This window comes from Schistocerca americana, chromosome 7, assembly GCF_021461395.2.
Source record: "Schistocerca americana isolate TAMUIC-IGC-003095 chromosome 7, iqSchAmer2.1, whole genome shotgun sequence".
In the NCBI taxonomy this organism is placed as follows: Eukaryota; Metazoa; Arthropoda; class Insecta; order Orthoptera; family Acrididae; genus Schistocerca; species Schistocerca americana.
In genome coordinates this window covers 517,386,488-517,413,346 of record NC_060125.1, presented here as the reverse complement: position 1 = coordinate 517,413,346, position 26,859 = coordinate 517,386,488, and the positions used below count along the sequence as shown (strand labels likewise).

General features: G+C 39.7%; 1 protein-coding gene across 1 annotated transcript in view; it reads right to left on the bottom strand.

Annotated features, from left to right (window-relative positions):
- LOC124622135 (post-GPI attachment to proteins factor 2-like) overlaps nucleotides 1-26,859 on the bottom strand; it is a 157,084-nt gene that overhangs the window by 92,450 nt on the left and 37,775 nt on the right. The window contains exon 2 of the mRNA XM_047147759.1: nucleotides 24,742-25,067. Coding sequence (XP_047003715.1) covers nucleotides 24,742-24,903 — 162 coding nt within the window. The 5' untranslated portion in view covers nucleotides 24,904-25,067. The remainder of the gene's footprint in view (nucleotides 1-24,741; nucleotides 25,068-26,859) is intronic.

Sequence of the window (26,859 nt, the reverse complement as noted above, 5' to 3'; positions counted from 1 at the left end):
TTAGACAGTGATTTAGCTATTATAATGTAAGCTTATTTTATCATTGTTTAATTATATTATGATTAAAATGCAATTGTGCTCATACACATTTACCTAGGTAAATAAAGACAGCTATTCTTTGCATGTGTACAACATATGTTGCATGCCTGCTTGCGTTATAAAAAAAAATGGCATGCCTGCTTGAGGGTTAAGCAAGTGAAACAACCATCCTGGGAGCTATTCTGTGAGGAAGTAGAAGGTACAACTGTCATAGACAGACTTCACAAAATACTCACTACCAGGCTCATGGTTTCCATACTAGGCAAGGCTGTGGCATTTATCAGTCAGAATCAACCTAGATCTCGGACTACGCTGCACATCAGTCTGTCACCGCAACCAAGATTTCAGTCAGGGAGGGGGCAATATCACACTCTAGCCAAAAGCTGACATATTTTTGTCTTCTTTCTGTTACATAATCAGTTAGTAAATAACACCAAAAACTAATTCCAAGATAAAATCTATAGGTAGCATATTTATCCACTGATGTCACCTTCCTGGAACTTTATCACAAGAAACCATACTAAAAGACACATTTTGGAGAGATCTTTAATGCTCTGTGTGTTAGCTTTGCTGTAAGCTTAATGTTTTTTGTATTAGTAATTCCAAACTTGGGGCATTTTAACATTCTAATTGTACAAAATCTGTGGCACTTCTGAGTTTGCATGATGGAATTGTGGTGTTTCTGTGATGTCATGGGTCTTGTGCTATGACTGTGATTTTTGGATTACTAAATAAACCCTGAACTGCAATCAAATCAGGCAGCAACTCAGAAAATAATATTCTTGAGTCCACATTCCCCAACAAGTTAACACAATGGAACAAACTCACTTCTGAGAAAGACAGCTGTTACACATACATAACATCTAAAATTACAGAAGGTACTTCTATTAAATTAATACAAAAGTCCCAGAATCATTAAGAAAACACAAAGATGGATAAAAAAATTGGTGACGGCAGGATGTGAAACAATGAACTTTAACACAACAGATCTGCAGCTGCATCTGTTACAAAACACCACAAACTATGAAGCTGGCATGATGTAGATGTGACACAGGATGGTTAGGCTGAGCTGGGGAAACTTGTTTTGTCTGGTGTCAAGAGGATGCAAACACAAATGGGTAGGCATCTATTAATCATTGGCAGTTCAAACATATGCTGAATGATAGTAATCGTTACGGAAATGGCAGCAAGGACAGGAAAGGACATCACGTGCAGTCAGTGTGTATGCCTGGGGGCCTCATTCAACATGTGGTAGAGGCTATTGTAGCAGTCACTGAGGGAACAAGCTGCAACTAACTACAGATTGGGGGCCATATTGGAACAAAGTATGCCTGTCATCTAGGCTTTGAAGTTGTACCTGTATCATTCCAGTGACTGGCAGAGAAGGATGAGCAGACCAGCCTTGTGCATAGTGTTTCAATGTAGCTCACAATGTGCAGCATTGTCCCCAGAACTGAGCGTGGCCCTTTGGCTCTGAGTTAAGTGGAAGAATTGAACCAGAGACTTCAAAGTTTCTGTGACAGGCTAGGCTTTGAGTTCCTGGAATTGTGCCATGGGTTAAGTGTGCACTATATATCAGAGACTGCTACTCAGGTATCTGACTTTGTGTGGGGTACACACAAGGGTTTTTTTAGATGACACAATTCTCATCCATTCCAGATAACAATAACTGTAGGAAACCCAGAAGTGTCAGTGTAAGATCAAAAGAAATGCCTCCCACAGGTGAGAGTATTAAAATTTTAATGATAAACTGCCAAACCATTCAAAACAAAATGTCAGAGTTTGAAGCACTCATAAAAGCAGTGAAGTTCACATAATGCAAGGTACAGAAAGCTGGTTGAAACCTCACTGTTGTGAGACTTCTGGGGAAAATTTCATTGTACATCAAAAGGATAGACAAATGGGAAACAGAGGTGGTGTATATGTCACAGTAGACAAGAAACTCAAATCCACCAAGACAGAAATTGAAGCTGCTTGTGAGATTGTTTGGGCAAAACTAAGTATCAGGGGTGGGCATAAAATGATAATTGGACCCTTCTATCACACACCAGACTCATCTCCTGTTGTAACTAAAAGCTTTAAAGAAAACCTCAGTTCACTTGTATGCAAGTTCCCAATCATACTGTAATCATCATTGGAGAATTTAATCATCCAACAATTAATTGGGAAAATTACAGTATTGTTGGTGGTGGGTGTGATAAGACACCCTGTGAAACTTTACTAAATGTCTTTTCTGAAAACCACCCAGAACAGATAGTTAATAACCCCACTCATGATGGAAATATATTGGCTCTAATGGCAACAAATAGACCTGACCTCTTTCAGGATGTTGACATCAAAACTGTTATAAGTGACCATGACGCGGTTGTGGCAACAGTGATTACTAAAATAAGCAGACATGTCCCACATGACATACTGGAAGGTTTGAATCAAGGTGGTTAGGTTTCCTGAAAGCATTTGACTTAGTGCCACACCTACACTTATTGATCAGTAAACTAGACAAAAAAATCAACTGTGTTGTATCTGGATGAGGAACTTGAAACTTTCAGCACAGGGCAGGAGCATGTAGAAGAACTATGGCTCAAGTTTAAAAGAATAGTTGACCATGCACTGGATAGATATGTACCCAGTAGAACAGTTCATAATGGGAGGGAACTTGCATAATGTACAATCACTGTAACGAAACTTCTAAAGAAATAGATTTTACGGCACAATAGGTGTAAAACAAAGCATAGGGCTATAGATAAGAGATGCTGAATGAAATACATCTACCTGTGAAGAGAGCAATGCATGATGCATGACTACTGTGGCCGAATACTGTCAAATGATATCTCACAAAGCCCAAAGAAATTCTGGTTGTATGTAAAGGCCATTAGTGGCACCAAAGTTAGTGTCCAGTCCATAGAGAATGAGACAGGAACTGAAATTGAGGGTAGCAAAGTAAAATCTGAAATGCTTAACTCCATTTTCAAATGTTCCTTTACAAAGGAAAGCCCAGGAGAACTGTCCCAATTTAATTTTCATACCACTGAAAAGATGATTGAAATATCATTGTTAGTGGTGTTAAGAAACACTTGAAATAGTTGAAACTGGACAAAGCTCCAGGGCTTGATGTAATCTCTGTCAGATTCTATACTGAATTTGTGGCTGAGTTACCCCTCTTCTAACAATAATCTATCATAGATTCCTTGAATAAAATAGAGCATCCAGTTCTTGGAAAAAAGCACAGATCACACCTGTCTACAAGAAGGATATAGAAGTTACCCACAAAACTATCATCCAATATCTTTGATACTGATTTGTTGTAGAGTCTCAGAACATATTCTGAGCTCAAACATCATAAGGTATCTTGAACAGAATGACCTCCTCAATGCTAACCAACATGGGGATCGAAAACACTGATCATGTGAAAATGGACTCACACTTTTCCCACTTGACATACTGGAAGGTTTGGATCAAGGTGGTTAGATTTCCTGAAACCATTTGACTCAGTGCCACACCTACACTTATTGTCAAAAGTATAGCCATGTGGGGTATCAAGTGAAATTTGTGACTGGAGTGAGTACTTTTTGGTAGGGAGAATGCAACATGTTATCCTGAAGGGAGTGTCATTGTCACATGTAGAAGTAACTGTAGGTGTGCCCCACGGAAGTGTGTTGGGACCCTTACTATTCATGTTGTATATTAATGACCTAGCAGACAATAGTAATAGTAACCTCAAACTTTTTCAGATGATACAGTTATCTATAATGAAGTACTATCTGAAAAAAGCTGCATAAATATCCAGTCAGACCTTGATAAGATTTCAAAATGGTACAAAAATTGGCAACTTGCTTTAAATGTTCAGAAATGTAAAATTGTGCACTTCACAATGAGTCACTGTTGGAATTGGCCAGCTCATACAAATACCTGGGTGTAACACTTTGTAATGACATGAAATAGAATGATCATATAGGCTTAGTTGTGGGTAAAGCAGGTGGAAGGCTTAGATTTATTGGTAGAATACAGGGGAAGTGTAATCAGTCTACAAAGGACATTGCTTACAAATCACTTTTATGACTGATTCCAGAATATTACTCAAGTGTGTGGGACCCATACAAAATGGGACTAACAGGGCATATTGATCATATACAGAGAAGGGCAGCACAAATGGTTGCAAGCTTTTTTGATCCATGGGAGAGTGCGACAGAGATACTGAAGGAACTGAATCGGAAGAGTCTTGAAGATAGATGTAAACTATCCCAAGAAAGTCTGTTAATGAAGCTCCAAGAAACGGTTTTAAAAGATGGCTTTAGGAATATACTGTTAAAGTAAATAAAGCAGAACTGTATGTTTCCTTTATTCTCCTACAGTGGTGCTTGGTTTTGTGTTGTGTGAATTTATTTGCCCCTAAGAGTTTTATTTTTTTTCAATGTTTTTACTCTATGAAGTTTTTATTATTGCTATGAGTCATCTTTTAGATATTAAAGGAAGAAGATCACTATTCCTAAAAGTGTTGTGTTCTTGCTGTAAAATTATATCCTATGTTCACCCACAACAGGTTATGGGTCCAGGTTTGAACGTTTCAGGTTCTGAGTATTACAGTATTTGTTCACCAGACTATTTTTCCATTTACTATACACACACACACACACACACACACACACACACACACACACACACACACACACACACACATGTAAATGCAACTCACACACATGACTGCAGTCTCAGACAACTGAAATCACATTGCGAGCAGCAGCACCAGTGGATGATGGAAATGGCGACTGGGTGGGCGTAAGGAGGAGGCTGGGGTGGAGAGGGGGAGGGATAGTACGGTGAGGCTGGTAGACAGATGGAGGGCAGGCGAGAGTTGGGAAGAGGGGGGCAGGAAGTAGTGGAAAAGGAGAGAAATAAAAAGGCTGGGTGTGGTGGTGGAATGACAGCTGTGTAGTGCTGAAATGGGAACAGGGAAGGGGCTGGATGGGTGAGGACAGTGACTAATGAAGGTTGATGCCAAGAGGGTCATGGGAACATAGGATGCATTGCTGGGAAAGTTCCCACCTGTGCAATTCAGGAAAGCTGGTGTTGGTGGGAAGGATCCATATGGCACATGCTGTGAAGCTGTCATTGAAATGAAGGATACCATTTTTGGCAGCGCATTCAGTGACAGTGTAGCCCACTTGTTTCTTGGCCATTCATGCAGACAAACTGCTTGTTGGTTGTCATGCCCACAGGATGCAGCACAGTGGTTACAGCTTAACTTGTAGACCACATGACTGGTTTCACAGGTAGCCCTGCCTTTGATGGGATATGTGATGTTAGTGACAGGACTGGAGTAGGTAGTGGTGGGAGGATGTATGGGACAGGTCTTGCATCTAGGTCTGTTACAGGGGTATGAGCCATGAAGTAAGGGATCGGGAACAAGAGTTGTGTAAGGATGGATGAGTATATTGTGTAGGTTCGGTGAACAGGGGAATACCATGGTGGGAGGGGTGGGAAGGACAGTCAGAAGGACATTTCTCATTTCAGAGCATGACAAGAAGTAAACAAAAGCCTGGCAGTGAATGTAATTCAGTTGCTCCAGTCCTGGGTGGTACTGAGTTACGAGGGGAATGCTCCTCTGTGGCAGGATGGTGGGACTTTAGGAGGTGGTGGGAGACTGGAAAGATAAGGATGGGAGATTTGTTTCTGTACAAGGTTGGGAAGATAATTACAGTCAGTGAAGGCTTCAGTGAGACCCTCAGTATATTTTGAGAGAGACTGATCTCCACTGCAGATGCAATGACCGTGGTAGGCTAGACTGTAGGGAAGAGTCTTCTTGGTATGGAATGGGTGGCAGCTGTCGAACTGGAGGTATTGCTGGTGGTTGGTAGGTTTGATAAGGACAGAGGTACTGATGTATCCATCTTTGAGGTGGAGGTCAACATCTTGGAAGGTAGCTTGCTGGGTTGAGTAGGACCAGGTGAAACAAATTGGGAAGAAGTTGTTGAGGTTCTGGGGGAATGTGGATAGGGTGTCCTCACCTTTCATCCAGATAGCAAAGATGTCATCAGTGAATCTGAACCAGGTGGGGGGTTTACAATTCTGGGTTTTTAGGAAGGATTCCTCTAGATGGCCCATGAATAGGTTGCCATAGGATGGTGCCATGCAGGTGTCCATTGCCATACCCCGGATCAGTTTGTAGGTAATGCCTTCAAAGTAGAATTAATTGTGGGTGAGGATATAGTTGGTCATGGCAACTAGGAAGGAGGTAGTTGGTTTGGAATCTGCTGGGCATTGGGAAAGGCAGTATTAAATAGCGGTAAAGCCATGGGCATTAGGAATGTTAGTGTACAGAGGGGTGGCATCAATAGTAAGGAGCAGGGCATAAAATATACCAACCATTTCCTCCACCGACTCTCCACAGTTCCTGTCCCTTTACCACACGGTGCCCTGCTCGTCACTACCGATTCCACCTCCCTGTACACTAACATTCCTAATGCCCATGGCCTTACTGCTTTCTGGTTTCAGTATATCACTTAAGTGCCCTCATACCACATCGTTTTTTGATGGATGTGTTCTTGGCAAATCCCACCGTAAACCATTTAGCCACTGCAGAGATCATCCACAAACTGTCAGTGAGTTGATCAATGCAGATGTTGATGGACCCATGTCTATTGACTCTATACATGGTTTTCATTACTATGTGATTTTCAGATATGGTTATTCTTGTTTTGTTTGGATATATTACATGCGAAATAAATCTGAAGTGGCTAACAATTTGAAAAAAATGTTGAAGGAGTGTGATGCTCTTGATCATAAGGTAAGAGTATTTCAGTCTGATTGTGGAGGAGAGTTTAATTGTAACATTCCAGACACTCCTGAGCAAAATGGTGTTGCTGAACAATCTAACCGACATATAGTTGAATTAGCTCGCTCAATGTTAACGTCTAGCAGTTTACCTAAATCATTTTGGGCTCATGCATGTGACACAGCTGTTTTTTTACTCAGTCATACCGGGAAGTCAAATGTTGAAGGTAAAAAACCTTTTGAGGTGTGTACTGGCAAAGTGTTTAACAATATTAGCTATCTACAAATTTTTGGATCAAAGTGCTACATTTATTTGCCAAAGAAATTTTGTTCTAAGTTCAATCACAAGGCTGTGCCTGGCCATTTCATTGGCTACATGAATGACAAGAATGGTTACAAAGTCTGGATTCCATCAAAACATTGTGTGATGAAATCACGCAATGTTGATTTTCAACAAGAAAAGCTATGTACAACTGGAAATTTGATTGAATCAGAATTTAATTCCATACCTTAAGAAACAGGAGAGAAAAGTGAATCTACTGTTGATCACACTGAAACTAGTCACCAAGAATATTCGAATGAGTTACCAAATCAACATTCAGTTCGTGAAATACATCTCCCAGTGAAATTTAGTGACTACGAATTAGGATACCAACCTCACCACTCTCAAGAAGCAAATGCATTAGTTTGCCTGACAAAAGCAATCCATGAAGAGCTTGCACCAACAAACTTCAATGAAGCTATGGAAAGTAGTAATTCCAATAAATGGTTTAATGTGATGAAAGAAGAAATGACAGCATTTGAAGAAAATGATACCTGGGACTTGGTAGAACAGCCTAAAGGAAAACATGTTATTGATAATTGATGGGTACTTTGTATTAAACATAAACCTGATGGATTGATTGATTGATACCTTACTCACTTGGTTGTGCATGTTATGTTTCAATGTGCCAGACCTGATTATGATGAAATTTTTAGTCCAGTTGCCCCTTATGACACTATTCGTGTTGTAATAGTGATTGCAGCAGAAGAAAATGTGAAACTTGGTCAGTTTGACATTAGAGCTGCATTTTTATATGGTGACTTGGATACAGAAATAGACATGGCTCAGCCAGAAGGTTTCAATGATGGGTCAAGTTGTGTCTGTCACCTCAGGAAATCATTGTATGGACTTATGCAATCACCTCAGTCCTGGAATAATAAGTTTCATTCATTCGTGACAAAAAATGGCTTTATTAGTTCGACAGCAGATCCTTGCATTCACATTTGACAAAGCAAAACAGAAAAATTGCTGACTGCTATTTATGTCGATGATGGACTTATCGCAGGAACAATTGAAAGTGCAGTGAATTCATTTTTAGTTATGTTAAAGTCTGAATTCAAAATAACAATGGTATCCTTAGACGCATTTTTAGGTACACAAATAGAGCAACAAGAGTCAGACTTCTTTATTTCACAGCGAGCATACACAGGAAAGATTCTACATCATTTTAACATGGCTGATTCAAAACCATTAAAAACTCCCTGTGATAATGAACAATTAGACAGTGAATATAACAATACTCTTGACAACAACATTCCTTACTGTTCAGCTGTGGGATCATTAATGCACCTGGCATGCTCTACTTGTCCAGATCTTGCTTATGCTGTTCCAAAAGTTGCTCCATCTATGGCTAAATCCATTTCTTCTGATTGGAATGCTGTAAAACACATTTTCAGATATCTTTGTGGCACTTCAGACTTCTATACTTCATCTGGCGGTAAACTCTGTGCCTATGCTGATGCTGACTTTGCTGGCAACACTAAAACAAGATGATCAACAAATGGTTTTATTTCAATGATTGGCAACATGGCTGTATCGTGGACATCTCAACTGCAGAAATCAGTTGCGTTATCCACCACTGAAGCGCAGTATATTGCTGCAAGTGAAGGAGCCAAGGAATTAGTATGTCTCAACAGACTGCTGTTGGAGATCAGTGGAAAAAGAAACACACCGGCATTGTTCATCGACAAAGCCAGTGCCATTAAATTAGTGAAAAATGCAGAGTTCCACAAAAGCTCTAAGCACATCGAAGTACAGTATTATTTTGTGTGGGAACTCTATCAAAATGAGGATATCAATGCAGAATATGTGTGTTCTGAAAATCAACTTGGTGACATGTTTACAAAGCCTTTAAAATCAAACAAATTTAACGCAATGTGTACTAAGAGAGGACTTCGTAACTAATGTGTTTTGACTACTTATTTTTTATTTAAAAGTTGTTCAGTGCACCAGTTTGATTTGGGGGAAGTGATAAATTAAATAAATCAGAACTGTGTGTTTCCTCTCCTCTCCTATGGTGGTGCTTGGTTTTGTGTTTTGTGAATTTCTTTGCTCATAAGAGTTTCTTTTATTTTCCGTGTTTTTACTCTATGAAGTTTTTGTTGTTTCCATGAGTCATCTTTTAGATGTTAAAGGAAGAAGATCACTATTCCTAAAATTTTTCTGTTCTTCCTATAAAATTATATCTTAAGTTCACCCACAACATATACTAAAATCCCTTAGGTATTACTCACATAGGAATCTGAGGTTAATTATTGGATATAGGTTCCACCTTTTATGCAAAACACTGTTTTTTCTTATTACCAAAACATGTTTCAGCACCTCTGTGCCATCATCAGTGGGTTTTGTTTATTGGGCAACTTTATTCTACATTATATGGTTTTGCAGTTCGATGTGTATGGTGTCCTGCACTGCTAGCTTGTCATGTTTTGTTGGGACTGATCCTTCTTCTTTCTCATTCCAAGGGCACTACACACACTTATTACATGTACTTTGTGTATTTTAGGTTTTGCAATCTCCTTTTCACTTCACAAAACATGGTGTGCACATGCATGTGGAACATCATGCACACCCATTACATCTTTGGGTTACATTGGAGGCAGCAATAGGAGCATACAGATTAAAAACTGGGAAAAAACTAGAAATCTTCAGGGTACCCAGGATCTCACATTAATATAATGAATGTGGCAAATATAGGAATGGTTGAGGAAATTCTGGCTCACTATATGATGTTTCAATAGACCTTTCTATGGAATGATAGACAGTAGGGATCAGTGGAAGAATGAACTACAATACCTTTTGGGTTACTTTGTACAATTTACTGGTGAGTCGGAACTGACAAAGGTGCTGGGGCTGGAGTATAGAGGTTGCAGCCTCTAGTGGAGAGCACAGTCTTTCTAGGGAAGCTTGCTATGGTGTTCCAGGTAGAGATATTTGTTATCAAGAGTGTGTGCTGAGGAGAATCTGCATAGATGTTTACAAGGACTATAGCATCTACATTCATTCAGACAGCCAAGTAGCTCTTAAATCTCTACCAACCCCTGCAATGACAACAAAGATCATTGCAGAATGCCATGAAATCCTTGTGAGGCTAGGGGAAAGCAATAATGTAAACCTGCTGTGGGTATTAGAGGAATTAGAGGCAATGAAAAATAGTTAGGATGCCCAACACAGGAGTGATGACTCCATTTGTTGGACTGGAACCTGTCTTAACCGTCACAAAGGCAGTGGTAAAATCTAAACTATGTAGTTGGGTCAGGAAGCAGCATGTTGAACACTGGACTACAACCCAAAAATAAAAACATGGTAACCTAATGATGCCGAAACCATGTTCAAGCAAAATTTCTATGATCCTGAACTTGGCTTGAACAGGAGGCAAATTAAACTCATGGTAGGTCTAAAAATGCCCATGGAAACTTCAACAAACATTTGTACACAGTAGGAATAGAGGGAGAAGCCCCTAAGTGTGGATTGTGCAGTACAGAGGATGAAACCATATCACATTTAATTTTCCAGTGCTAAGCACTGGAGACCAAAGACACAAAATATTTGGCTCATCAATTTCTGTAGAAACTGTGGCTAAAGAAAGGGTAAAGGGACTCCTAATAGTCTTTATGGGTACTAGTTGGCTGTTGTAGAATGACATAGAGAGAGAGAGAGAGAGAGAGAGAGAGAGAGAGAGAGAGAGAGAGAGAGAGAGAGTACAATAAACTTATTTTGGCATGGTGAACATAGAGTTAGGATCACTACTGTTTTATTACCCTTGTTAAATCAAATCAAATGTGCCATTAACTAGATTTTGTCTCACATACCAGTATGTTCAAGAGGCTATTCTAGTAGCCATTGAGGGAACAGAGTGTAACCAACTGCAGACTGTCAGTCATTTTGGGACAAACAATGCCTGTCATCTGTGATCCATGGTCATACTCAGATCATTCCAGCAACTGGCAGAGAAGATTGAGAATAAAGCTTTGCTTTTGATGAAGCTCACAGTCTGTAGTATTGTCTCCAGAACAGATCATAAACTCTGGTTCTAATCTGAGAGGAAGGCATAAACCAGAGACTGTGGACGTTCCATGACAGGCTAAGCTGTAACTTCCTGGACTGGCACCATGGGACTGAGAACTGCTGGGTGCCCTACATAGGTCAAGGCATGCACTACACACCAGAGGCTGCTAGTTGACTGTTTGTGGGATGCACACAAGAGATTAGACAACTCTCCATCAATAATGATAGCTGTAGGAGAACTGGAAGAATCAGTGAAGATCCAAAGAAATGCTCCCTACAGGCAAGAGTATAAAAATTCTAGTGGTTAACTGCAGAAGCATTCACAAACAAAGTGCCAGAGTTTGAAGCCCTCTTAAAAACCAGTGAAGTTCACATAATACAAGGTACAAAAAGCTGATTAAAACCCAAAGTTGACAGCAGTGAGATTTTGGGAGAAGTTTTAAGCATATATTGAAGGGATAGTCTCACGGGAAATGGAAGTGGTGTATTTGTCATGGTAGACAATGAAATGAAATCTACTGATATAGAAACTGAAGTACATGCGAGACTGTTTGGGCAAGACTCAGAGGACATAATATTATAATTGGGCCCTTCTATCAACCACAAGATTCACCTCTTGGTGTAACCAAAAATTTTAGTGAAAGATCAGTTCTCTAATGGGTATGTTCCCCAATCATACTTTAATTATCAGAGGAGACTTTTATAATTAACAATCAAATGGGATAATTACAATTTTGTCAGTGGTGGACATAACAGGGCATCCTTGAAACACTATTAAATGCACTCTGTGAAAATTACATAGAACAGATGGTTCAGAACACTCTCTTTATGGAAATATATTGCATCTAATATCAACAAACAGACTTGACCTCATTTATGATGTCTATATAGAAACTGCTATCAGTTACCATGAGGCAGTTGCAGCAACAATGATAACCAAAGGGCAACTAAAACAAGTAGGAAGATTTATATTTTCAATAAACTAGATAAAGGCTCAGTAGTATCACACCCCAGTGAGGAACTTGAAACTTTTAATTCAAGTCATTAGCATATGGGGGGAACTATGTGCATGTTTAAAAGATTAGTTGACCATGCAGTGGATAGATATGTACCCAATAGGACATCGCGATGGGAGTGACTGACCACGGTATACAATAACTATAGAAAAACTCCCAAAGAAACAAAGACTACTGCATAATAGTTGTAAAACAAAGCAGAGGGCTGTATATAAAGAGACACTGAATGAAATGTGTTTGGCTGTCAAGAGGGAAATGGATGAAGCTTTCAATGACCACTACAGCAGAATATTGTTAAAAGATCTTTCCCAAAATCCAAAGAAGTTCTAGCCATACATAAAGTCTGTTAATGGCACCAAACTTACTGCCCAGTAACTCATAGATGAGGCAGAAACTGAAATTGTTAGTAGCAAAGCAAAAGCAGAAATTTTCATTTTAAAATGTTCCCTTACAAAGAAAAAGCCAAGATTACTGCCCCAGCTCAATTCTCATACCAAAGACAATATGAGTGAAATAGATAGGTGTGACAGTGGTGCCGAGATGCAGCTGAAAGCATTGAAATTGAAAAAAGATCTAGGGAGAGATTCTGTACTGAATTTGCAGTTGAGTTATACCCTCTTTTAAGTATAATCTACCATAGTTCCCCTGATCAAAATAACCATGCCCAGCATCGGAAGAAGGCACAGGTCACATCCCCATCTACAAGAAGGGTGGCAAAAGTGATCCACAAAACTACCATCAAATACCCTTGACATCCATTTGTTGCAGAGAGAACATATTCTGACCCCAAACATAATGACCTCCCCCATACCAATCAGCATGGATTCCGAAAACACAGATCATATAAAACCTAACTCACACTTTTCTCTCATGACATCCTGAAAGCCATGGATCAATGCAGTCAAGCAGATGCAATATTTATTGATTTCTAAAAAGTATTTCACTTAGTATCACGTCTATATTTAGTATCAAAAGTACAATTATATGTTGTAGAAGTGAAATTTGTGACTGGATTGAAGATTTCTTGTGTGGAGGGTAGAGTGTGTTATGATGGTTGGAAAGTCATGGACAGATGTAGAAATAACTTCAGGTGTGCCACAGGGAAGTGTGTTGGAACTCTTGTTGTTCATGATGCACATTAATGACCCTGCACACAATATTAATAGTAACCTAGGGTTTTTCGCAATTGTCCATAATGAAGTACTGTCAGAAAAAAGCTGTTTAAATATTCAGTTATTGATAATATAATGTAAATGGACAGATGAAAAAATCTACTCACCAAGCGGTGGCAGGGGAACACACCGGACTTCTGGTAAGTGTCCCCTGATCTGAGGTTCAGGGTGACTTTTGTAAACTGTACCCCTTTTCCTAGACCTCTCCAGTTCTTTTTCTTCAACCCTCTTCCTCCCCCTTCAACTCTTCCACCAGAAGAAGGAGCCACCAGCTCCAAAAGCTTGTGAAAGTTAAATCCTTTTGTGTGGGTGTTCCCCTGCTGCCGCTTGGTGAGTAGATTTTTTTATTTGTCCATTAAAATTGTACCAAATACTCAGTAAGATATTGGTAACATTTCAAAGATTCACGACTTGGTTTAAATGTTCAGAAATGGAAAACTGTGCACTTCATGAAATGGAAAACACAGTATCCTATAATTGCAGTATCAGTGAGTCACAATCAGAATTGGTCTACTAATCAAAAAAAAATGTACATCATTTTAGTTCCAAGAGTTCCAGAACCTGTACAGAAAAATGGAATAGAGGTCAACATAAACATCATTTCTGCCCTTTTTATTGCTCATGAAAACCACACATTGCATGTGGTACCACCATATAGTGAGACCCTCAGAGGTGGTGGTCCACACTGCTGTACACACCGGTACCTCTAATACCCAGTAGCATGTCCCCTTGCATTGATGCATGCCTGCATTCATCGAGGCATACTGTCCACAAGTTCACCAAGGCACTGTTGGTCCAGATTGTCCCACTCCTCAACGGCGATTCGGTGTAGATCCCTCAGAGTGGTTGGTGGGTCACATCATCCATAAACAGCCCTTCAATCTATACCAAGCATGTTCAATAGGGTTCATGTCTGGAGAAACATGCTGGCCACTCTAGTAGAGCAATGTCGTCATTATCCTGAAGGAAGTCATTCACAAGATGTGCATGATGGGGGCACGAATTGTCATCCATGAAGATGAATGCCTCGCCAATATGCTGCCAATATGGTTGCATTATAAGTCATGGCCTTCCATGACCACCAGTGGTGTACGTTGGCCCCACATAATGCCACCCCAAAACAGCAGGGAACCTCCACCTTGCTGCACTCACTGGACAGTGTGTCTAAGGCATTCAGTTTGACTGGGTTACCTCCAAACACATCTCTGATGATTGTCTAGTTGAAGGTATATGTAACACTCATCTGTGAAGAGAATGTGAAGCCAATTCTGAGTGGCCAATTCGGCATATTATTGGGCTCATCTGTACTGCATTGCATGGTGTCATAGTTGCATAGATGGACCTTGCCATCGACATCAGGAGTGAAATTGCACATCATGCAGCCTATTGTGCACAGTTTGAGTTGTAACATGATGACCTACAGCTGCACAAAAGCATTATCCTATATAGTGGCATTGCTGCCAGGGTTCCTCCAAGCCATAATCTGTAGGTAGTTGTCATCCACTGCAGTAGTGGCCCTTGGGTGGCCTGAGCGAGGCATGTCATCGACAGTCCCTGTCTCTCTGTATCTCCTTCATGTCTGAACAACATTGCTTTGGTTCACTATGAGACACCTGGTCACTTCTCTTGTTGAGAGCCCTTCCTGGCACAAAGTAACAATGCGGACACAATAAAGCAGCGGTATTGACCATCTAGGCATGGTTGAACTACAGGCAACACGAGCCGTGTACCTCCTTCCTGGTGGAATGACTGCAACTGATCAGCTGTTGGACCCCCTCCGTCATGCATGGTTGTTTACATCTTTGGGCGGGTTTAGTGACATCTCTGAAAAGTCAAAGGGACTGTGTCTGTGATACAATATCCACAATGAAGATCTTGTCTTCAGGAGTTCTGGGGACTGGGGTGATGCAAAACTTTTTTTGATGTGTGTACTTATACCTGGGTGTTACACTATGCAGTAACATGAGATGGAATGATAACATCAGCTCAATTGTAGGTAAAGCCGGTGGCTGACTTTAATATTTTGGTATAATGCTAGAAAAATACATTCAGTCTACAAAGGTGAGTGCTTACAAATCACTCACATGACCAATCCCAGAATATTGTTCAAGTGTGTGGGACCTGTACCAGATAGGACTAACAGAGTATAGTGAATGTATACAGAGAAGTTCAGTACAAATGGTTGTAGATTTGTTTGATCCATGGGAGAGTGTCTCAGAAATATGAAAGAAACTAAACAGGTAGGTTCTTGAATATAGGCAACAACTATTCAGAGAAAGCCTGCTTACAAGGTTTCAACAACCAGCTGTAAATGATGGATCTAGCCCTCTATGCATCGCTCCCATAGAGATCATGAGGACAAGATTAGAGTAATTCCAGAGGATACAAAAACATTCATTCAAAAACAGTCATTCTTCCCATGCTCCAAACTTTTATGGGATGATGCTGATGATAATTTTAGGTGATGGTCGCTCAACATCATGGGCATCAGCACCCTGATGAAAAGTCAGCATGCCAGTCTCATGAGTGGGGAAAAAGACTGTCCCCACATGCACCGCAGTTTATAATGCAGCAAAGTCTGCTTCCCTTCTCTCCAATTTAGTGGTGAGACTGACAGTTCACAAAATTTCACCACTCTTGTAACACTGGAAAAAGTATTGGTGAGGATGTTGGGCAGATCTCCATCAAGACAGAAGGCATCCCTGATATCAGTATGTAAGACACATGTCAAAATGTGCTGAACTGAAAGTGGCACACCACAAACCTCACAGAGTGGTGGATTCTACTGCCAGAGGAAAAACCATGTGTTAAAGGGCTATGTCTGATGTGCAGCCTGGTAAGCAGAACCTCCTTCCAGAGGTGAGGCTGACATGAAGTCTACCATGCCTGTGTGAATGATTTGAGTGACCACAGTTTGTTTTCTGTCACCTGCAACCATTCAGTCTCCTACTGGTGCATGACACTTCTGTCAAAAAATGAGATGATGGTGTGCAATGGGATGGGACACTGGCGAACACCACCATCCCAACATGTTTTCTTGGCTGCTTTGTTGGCCATGTCATTGCCTTGTATCCCAATGCGGCCAAGTAATCAGCAAAAGATCACTCCCTTGTCACAGTGTTGGGAGTGGCTGTAAGGAGTCATGGTGAGCTGAATCAACTGGATACATTTGGTGAAGTGCTTGTAATGCACTAAACGGGTCAGAACAGGCTGTGTATTTGGAGGTCTGATAGATCTACATCCTTGTGACAGTCAGTAGCATGCATCCCAAATAGCTTGGTCACATGGGGCTGATTTCTGAACAGCCATTCAAAGCTGAATTGGACCACTGCACTAAATGCCAATTACTGAGGTGACACTGAGCTTTTCAGTGTGAGCCAAAAAGATAAGTTGCCAAATCCAGAGAGGTGGTTCACCAGCCTCTGCACACAGACTCTAAACTGGGCTGATCAAAAAGGCTCCATTGATATCCGAATGCCCTTGTGGTGGACAGTGCCTATCTTGAGGTAGCAAATATGGCCTGATCCACAGACCACACTGCCATAATCTAAACATGATCATGCAGATGCCCTATTAAACTGCTGGAGGTGGGACCTGTCATCTCCCCATGCTTTTCCACTATGGCATATCAAAATATTGAATGACTGGAAGCCATTTGTTCATAGGTGTTTCAGGTATGGAAGCCAAGTTAATTTTCAGTCAAATCATAAACCCAAAAAGAGCAATTTTTGAAAACATAAAATATTGTCCCCTCACTGTGAGCACTGGTTGGTTAAAACTTTGACAAGCATGGTTAAAATTGACACACTCTCCCTCTGATGAGAACTGAAGACCAGTCGTCTTGACCCAGGTTTCCAGTCTTCTGCTGGTCAGCTGTGGCTGCCTTATCATCACTGTAAGATTGGAGGAAGAGTAGAAGATTGCGAAGTTATCCACAAGCAAAGAGCATTTGACAGGGCTCGTAACTGTGGAGAAAATGCCACTGACAGCAATGGCAAACAATGTGACACTGAGTACAATGCCTAGGGACACCCCATTCTCTTGAACATAGCAGTCAGACAAGGCATCGACAACGCGATATCGATAAGCTGGTCCTCTAGGAAAGATTGGATAAGAAGTGGCAGACGTCCATGTAGTCCCCATTCATGAAGCTAGTGAAGTTTGTTGTACCTCCAAGTAGTATTGTATCTTTTTTGAGGTCAAAAAACACACAAACCAAACAGTTTTGGCCTAAGAAGGACTCTTGTATTGTCTTCTCCAGTAAAGTTATCAAGTGTTGACTGGTAGCACCTGACACCACACTGGGAATGGCTCAGGTGACTTTGGGATTCAAGCAGCCAGACGAAGGAGCAGTTGACCATGCATTCAAGAGTGTTACCCGTACAACTGGTAAGGGCTACATTGTGGTAACTGTTATGGGTGCTATGGTCCTTGTCTAATTTCTCTAATGAAACTCATATTGCCTCCTTCCAACTCATGAGGTACTGTCCATCAAACCATACTGTCCATCAAACCAGATCTGATTGAAACATTAGAGGAGCTGTCCTTTTGCTTCAGGGCACAGATGATGGAGCATGGCATAATGAATCTCATCAGGTCCTGGAGCAGTGTCTCTGGCCACAGGCAGAGTTGATTCCAGTTCTCACATGGAGAATGGAAGGCTTTAGACTTCCTCATAATGCAAGAATAAATGGAGCTTCCTCATCTCTGCAGTTCTACGGAACACCTGAAATGCAGGAGATTGCCTGGATGATGCAGTGACTGTAAAAAAGTGTTCAGCTAAAACCTGAACCATATCTTAGGCATGTCCACCAAGACCCCATTTCTCAACAAGGACATACGGGGTTGTGTACTGCCCTTGCCTGAAATCTGCCTTATTCATTCCCAAGCTTGCGCAGTGGATGTGGACCAGTTAATGGAAGTCATGAATTCCTTCAAGGAATCCCTCTTCCGTTCTTTTATCACTTGCCTTGCACGTGCTCTCACAGCTCTGAAGGCATGAACGTTTTCTGTAGTTGGATGGTGTTTGAAGATCTACAGAACTGTTTGTCTGGCTCTGATTGCTGAGCGATAGTTGTCTTTCCACCAAGGTACGGGCCATTGTGTGACGTGATTGCTGAACTGGGGGATGTACTCTGTGGCAGCCTGTTGGATCTCACAAGTGAGGGTGACCAATGTCTCATGCGCACATTCCTTTTGTTCAAAAACAGCCAGTCAACTGTACTGCAACCAATTTGCTCTTTGAATCATCCATCTTCATGGTCTGTCAACCACCATCTGAGTCGGTAGACGGATTCACGCTGGGAAGTGGTCACTAGAAAGTAAATCTGTAACCACTTTCCACTTAACTGAGTCTGCAATAGCCAGGTAGCAAAAATGGAGGTCAATGGCTGGAAAAGATCCTGTAACTGTCGAAAAGTTTGCGATATAACCCAATTTCTAAAGGCAGATATTCTCAGAATGGACAAGTCACTTGATAATTCGACCCATGGAGCAAGTGGTAGCTGAGCCTCACAGCACATCGTGTGCACTGAAGTCCCCCACAATGGGGAATGGGTGTGGGAGTGCCCAGAAGATTTCTGTCAGTGCACCTGCATCAAAAGGATTATGAGATAGAAGATATAAAGAACACACTGTGATGTTAAATGGTGCTAGAGTTTTCATAGCAACTGCTTGTATGGCCATGGTAAGAGGGACAGGACAGGAGTGGCATCTGTCATCAATGAAAACAGCCACTTCACCTTTAGCCCTATCTCCAGTAATATTGTCCTTCCTGTAGGGGTGGTAACCCCTTAATGCAGGTGTGTCAGTGACTTTAAAATGAACTCCTTGCAAGCAGAAGTAGAATGGTTTCTCCTGGATCAGGAGCTGTAATTCTTCCAAATGTGATCGGTCTCCATTTAAATTCCACTGCAACACGGCAGCCCCTGTGGGAGCCATTGATTATTGATGGTTGATCTTGTCTTTCTCCCTCAGAAGCATTGAATTACCCAGGAGGCCGTGGGGAATGTAAGATGGTGCCTGGCTTTCTGTTTCCTCTAAGTGGAAATCCATATTCTCAAAATTAAAGTCCTCATCTGAGAGCTCACCAAATCCAAAGGTTTAATGCCACTTTCTTAGATTTTGAACTACTTTCTGAAGGACGTTTTTCATTGCTTATTTGAGGAGTTGGTTGCTTGGGTTGAGGGGACAGCTTAGTATGCTTCTGATGGTGGGCAGAGAGCTGGTTGCTTGGGTTGACGGGATGGCTTAGTAGGCTTCTAATGATGGGCAAAGGTATGTGGTTTAGGTTGTAAGCCCATCACCGATGGCTTCCAAATGATTTCTGGTTTGAGTGTAGCTTTTCCCCCACAGGTACACCAATAAGTGCATGTGCTCATACTTGAATCTGTGGTCTGAGTTTGTGTGGCAGTGTCACACTTGACAATTGGCTTCTTAAGGTCTGACACAAGCAGAGTAACAAAAACCGGAGGTTGCATACCTTTGAAAGCTTTTTTAACTTCACCATAGGGTTGCATCTCGTGACTTTCAACTTCTGAATTTTCCTTTCCTTTTTGTAAACCTCATTCTTTCTTCTCCATAGTGAGTGATCCCTGGAGCAGTTGATACATTTAAAAGGAAGTGTGCATGAATTGCCTGATTCATGAGCGGAGCCTCACAATTTACACATCTAGCCTCCCATTACATCCGTAGTGGTATGGTCAAATTTTTGACATTTGAAGCATAGCACTGGGTTCAGAACAAATAGGCAAACCTTAAGATGGATATAGCCTGCAAGGATGTGCCCAGTTAATTCTTGAGTGGAAAATGTTGTAGATCCTTCCAATAGCCATTGACTCTCCTCATACAGTTCTGCGCTTCTGTGATACCCATATTTTTCCATTCTTCACGTAACTTCACAGGGTCAATCTCCATTATGTCGGAGCAGGTAACCACACCTTTATGGAAGTTAAGAGTGGTCACCTAAAACCTTACATCCCAGACACTTATATACTTGGTTTGAAATAGCAGTTTCAAGTAGAGGTGTTCCATTAAAAAGTCATTTGACACTTTTTAGGGACCCAGCAATAGCCTCTGACGCCTTGTGAATACAGGAAGGGAAGACCTTCACAGGTTCCCCCTATTCTCTTGATTAAAATGAAAGTGTTATGGCACACTAGTGCCCTGTTACTATGATTCTGAGACTTCTTCTCAGGACGACTGACCAACTGAGCTCTCTTTGATGAGTGGGTGTAGGTACTACCTAATGATACACCCACCCCATCAAGAGTAGTTGGTTGATGAGACCATTCCATAGGGATTCCACGAGACACTAGGGAAACAAATGTTGACCAGGCAGTGCACTGCATGCTTAAAGAAACCGTATAAAATAGGGTGGTGGCAGGTGTCCCAGAGGTTGCCTGCTAGAGATTGTTGTACCTCAACAGCCATTCACCTCAGCAGCACGTAGCACGCTTTGAGGTTGACGGTTTTTCTATAGAGGTGTCTACCATCCTTTTGGTCCAGGCAATAAAGGCAAGGTCCTGTTCTCCAAAACACACAACATTCCACCACCGTGGCCGCTGAAGCATGCCCATAGCTTACAATAGCAGGGGAGTGGCAGCACTTACCAGTCTCCAGCTCAGGAACCCAAGGTCACTAAGCCTGTACCCAGTAAATGAATGATGAGCCCCTGGGAGGTTAATGGAGTGGGAAGAAGCCCTAGTAATTAGTCAAGGGATGGTACCTTCTGCCATGCACTTCACAGTAATTTGTCACGTATGGATGTATATGTAGATAGGTGTATGACCAAATGATTCTGATCATACACGTGTTCATTTTTCATTTTCCTTTACAATATCTCATAAAAGTATCATAATGTATATAATTTAGGAAAACAATTGATTCTGTACAATTTTTGTTGGAAAAACATCAAACACTTGATAGTTAAAAAGTGAAAAAGTAGATGTAATCTTATACTGCCTGTGAGTTTCATAAATTGTAATAGGCTTATTTGTGTTTAATATGGGGAGAAAGATATCTGTTTGATTCAAATTAAATAATTTGTCCAAACAGAACAGGCATTTTAACATACTGTTATGCCAACAACAAACACATGTGACTGATTTCACACATCTGTTATAATCCGTGATACTGCTGCCTTGCATGATGCAGATGTAAAACACTCAAAAAATGAAATCAGTGGAAGGGGGTGGGAGGGGGGGGGGGGGGAGAGAGAGAGGGAGAGAGAGAGAGAAGCAAAAGAAAATTGATTCTGTGTGGCTTCAGTTGCCTGAGACTGCAATCATAGCATTGAGTTGCATTTGCATGAGTGTAAGTGTGTGTGTGTGTGTGCGTGTGTGTATGTGTCCTTTGTTGTTGACAGAGGCCTTAACAGTGAAAAGTTACAATTGTTAAAGTATTTTTGTTGTGCCACACATCTGTTATAATTCGTGATACTGCTGCCTTGCATGATGCAGATGTAAAACACTCAAAAAATGAAATCAGTGGAAGGGGGTGGGAGGGGGCGGGAGGGAGAGGGAGAGAGAGAGAGAGAGAGAGAGAGAGAGAGAGAGAGAGAGAGAGAGGGAGAGAGAGAGAGAGAAGCAAAAGAGTGGAAGGGGGTGGGAGAGGGGGGGAGGGAGAGGGAGGGAGAGGGGGAGAGAGAGAGAGAGAGAGAGAGAGAGAGAGAGAAGCAAAACAAAATTGATTCTGTGTGGCTTCAGTTGCCTGAGACTGCAATCATAGCATTGAGATGCATTTTCATGAGTGTAAGTGTGTGTGTGTGTGTGTGTGTGTGTGTGTGTGTCCTTTGTTGTTGACAGAGGCCTTAACAGGGAAAAGCTACAATTGTTAAAGTCTTTTTGTTGTGCCCATTTGCGACTCAGCATCTCTGCTATATGGTGAGTAGCAACTTTCCTTCTCATACTATTGTTACATTCCATCCCGGATTTTCCACTGATTCTAAACTTGTTCTAGTAAATGCCTCAGTATTTGCCAGTTTTTAAATTTATTATGAAAGTTTTGTGGATCACTCAGCAAAATTATGTAATTTTTCTGACAATAACTGAGATCTTCTCAAGATTTTAACTTGTTTCTGCTAGTCAAGTATCAATCAGTTTCATATTTAACCGGGATTGGCATTTCCTTATCCATTCCACAATTTGAACCTTGACTACTAGGTCCTTAATTGACTTCCTTCTTTTGAAATCCTACAATAAGTCATTCCCAGTATGCTCTCTGTACAATTTATTTACATTTGTATTCCTCTTTAACTCCCAGCAATGGAAGCTTGTATTCTAGATTGAAGATGTCACCTAGTCTTTCAAACATTGTTTTATAATATCATTTACCCATCTTCAGTCTTCTGTAGCTCACATAGACGGGGCAGGGGGGGGGGGGGGGGGGAGGAAGGCCAGAGGAAAGATGCCAGGTGGAAGATGGTGGGAACAGTGTCTTAGAATATTATGCCAGCATATATTCAAAATCTTGGAATATACTACATGTTAAATTTAAGAGCAAGATAGCTTGAACAAAACAAGGAAGTTTTTTTAGAACACTTATAGAGAGTTGTTCAATTGAAATTGCATCTAACTGTCAGAATGTTACAATCTGTTAAAGATTACTATGTTGCTAGACATCCAAATGCTGTCTTTCCAACTACACTTCATTAATGTATCAGAAATGTCAATCTTAGCTATCAAACTGTTGTGGCTCATTTTCATCTTCATCACTTCAACTGCTGTTCGTAACATTATCGAGATGGTATCAATAGATTCAGTAAAACATTCTAGTTCATCCTTACAACCTGTTCACACAATATTTTGACCGATAACACCTGTACACACCCTATAAGTTTTATAGACAAGAAATGCAATTTGGATTTTGCAGTTTACCAAAAATTATCTTCAATGTAGACTTACAACAAATTTCACGGCTGCACAATTATCAAGAAAACATAAATTTTGAAACAAACAAAATGCATATTACATGTAAACAAATGTCTGAACATTAACATCATAGAAATATCCATGTTAATTTCAGTAAGAAACCAAAAGATGAAAATTATAAATTGTGCAATAATATTAACTAAGTAATTAAATATCTTTCAGATCTTTATGTTTCATCTGAAAACTTAGGAGACAGAGACACTGAAATGTATCCTAGTTTATGTCAATTTTACCCCCACACAGAAAATAGCTACATTTGAAATATGAAAATTGAACTGCAATTCTGAATTAAAAAGCATGACTAATTCACAAAACTGTTCACACCAAAATTACTTTTATTATTTGTGAATCCTGATATGGAACATAAAACAGATGTAACCTATTTGTAGAAAAACACAAAACTGCAAAACACCTGTTTCACAATCGGAATGGAAAACATGCGAATGTCAAATTGAATATACCATTGTTAACGTCACATTCACATAAATAATTACCAGTAGTTACTGTAAGTATTATTATCAACCTGTAAGTTTCACATTTTTCTAGTTTTTGTAATAGTTTTAACCTATGTCAAAGGCTTGTGGACAAAATCCACAATAATAACTTCACCCTGAACCTGGAGGTTTTGACATCTTGAGGGAGACGATGCGCTTGGTTGTGCCAGGGATGGCAGGAAGTAGAAAGTGTTTTGAGGGTCACCCTACAAACTGTTACCATCACTAATACTTGTGAATATTGCAACCAGTAGTGGAAGTGTATCAGAATTTGTAAGTAAACCATATGGTGGAAAATGACGTCATGGCCAAGACTTTTTATTTACAGACGAATGTCAAACTTCTTACCAGAACCTTTTTTTATAAACTTGCACAAGAAGCAGCAACAGCACCCTGGGAGATATTACTAAGAACTTCAACAATGTCAAAAAGCTAAGTATAAATTAATTCATCTATGCCTTGTACACTTTGAACAAATTTAAATACTTTGCGGTAGAAGATAAATACTGGAATCTGCTCATTCCCGAGAAGGTATTAGAACAGGTGGATGAAGTGACATTAGATGTTCTTGATCTAGGCCTTCCCTTTACATTTTTCTGTGGCTTTCTGTGTCTTTATTTACTTTGTTTTTCCATCTTTAGCAACAGAAAAAATCACGTTGCTCCAAAAATCTGATATACTACAAACCTGATTCCATCTATTTCAATACGAATATAACTTATTTTTATTTAACTATTTCTCATCTGTAAACAGTTTAAGGAGCATTGTGTAATGAATTCCAAAATAAAAAAGTGTGAATTTCTTCAGTAATTTCTTTGCAAGTGCATCTGAGCATGAACTAACCCAATGTGTAGTGTGATACCTCAGAAAAGTGTTACATGTGCTACGCATTTAAGCAAAGAAAAAAAAAATTCTGTAAAAAAACATTATGTGGGGACTTTTTCAAAATACATTTATAACAATAAAGAAATTGATATTGTTTTAACTCACCCTGCAATGAGTCTCATGGATGTCATCTTGTTGGAAGATATATGCAGTAACAAAACAAATGAGCAATGCACAAAGTGGTAGGGAAACTGTCACTAGACACAACTGTCGAAAACTTATGAGGAATACGACAGCTGCTCTGTTGCAAATGGAATTTCCTTCCATTGTAAACAACTTGAAATTATGGGGTATTACTGATGTTAATAAATATTGAATTTGATCTTTAGGAATAGCATCTCTTTCCAGAAGTAGGGGAATATTGTCTTTAGCAAAATTTCCATGCTGAGAACTCTCAGCTTGCAACAGCAATTACCTCCAGCAAATGATACCTGAAAGAAACAAAGAAATCAATACTCTTATTTTTATTTCTCATCTACTTTCACAAATTTTAGAGTTTCTGAAATAAATTTGCTTTATTCATTAATCTCAAGATACTTCAAAGAATTATGTGTCACTATAACAATGAATTATTTGTGCAACCCCACCCCCCAAGAGGTCCTACCTGTCAACTGTTCAATAAATTTTGCTTATACTTATCATTTCTCATATACAAAATACAAATATACTATGAAAAGACAAGGATTAAAAGCACTATTTTCCTAAGCTATTATATTTATACAAACAGGAAATTTCAGAGTAAAATATTGCAGTGTGCGTAGCAAACTACACCATATTAGTGAAGCACCATGATCCAGTGTTGTAATGAACATGTTTTATACATAGTTCACATCACACATGTCCTTTTTCATTAGACTTGCTCTATCTTGAACTCACATGACATACACATTTTCGTAGTGGTTAACCACGTCTTTTTTTTTTTTTTTTTTTTTAAAGTCACTAAAAGAAAATAATACAAAGTAATAGGATTTCCAGCTATATTTATATGGGTGAAATAATTATATCTAGCAAGACAATACACACAAAACAGCTTGCAGTGTTAAGAGTGTAAAACTAGAAAGCTACTTTGCAGCACAAAATGGAGACACATGCACAAGCAAAATTGCATTCAAAGTTAAATGTACTTGCTCATTCAGAAAGGAGTTAATAACAGTGACATGAGTGATGAAATGACAGATTCACACATTGTAGAATACCTTACACACAAATAATATAACACATGATACATGTGTATGTTTCCTTTGTCAGAGTTTTTCTTTCAGTCTCTATACTGCTTCACGGTATTGCATCGATACAGTACTGTTCAATTATGATACTCATTTCCTTTAAATGAAGTAGTTAACTAATCCAATTAATAATATGGATATGCAAAACATTGTACTGTTTATGTCACATAATTTGTCTAATTTTCATAATTATAAAGGACTCAATTTGGAAGAGTCATATTTCCTGGAAGAATGGTTATACTAATTAACATTCTATTTGGTGTGGGTGAATGTTAAAGCCCAAAGCAAGCATAGAAGGTTTTGTAATTCTGTCAAAAAATATTTATAAAGAAATCATGAATGTAATTTGTTAGTGTAAATTTTCAAGCAAATTTTAATGTGGCTCTTGCAGTGAAATTACTTGGATAATAAATCTGTCACCATATTATAAGTTCTAACAAAGAAGTAGACATCACTTTCAGTGTCAAAATGTTGTAAAAGTGTTTGCAACTGTGACTGCATGGCTCAATTTAATCTTAATTTGGACTCAGTGTTTTCAGAGTGAAAACAGCATTTGCTTGGCACAGTTTTGGCTCAAGTGTGTTTATTTATTTATTTATTTATTTATTTGATTAGCCATCCGTAGACATTTTGCAATGTATGGATGTTGTCAGTTTGGATACAGTGATTTTTGCAGATACATTGACACTTTTATATGCATTTACAGAGTATACAAATACAATGACATTTATTACTTAAATTACATTCAAACAATTAAATATTCACTTATTGTTTAGAAACAGTGTTCCTGAAAATATAGTTTAAGGGTTTTCTGTAACAGTACATGTTGTTAATTTCTTTGATGTCCTGTGCAGCTTGTTATACATTTACAGAATATACAATACAATGTCATTATGTCACTTAAATTACATTCAAACATTTAAATATTCACTTACTGTGTAAAAACAGTGTTCCTGAAAATACAGTTTAAGAGTTTTTCTGAAACAGTACATGCTGT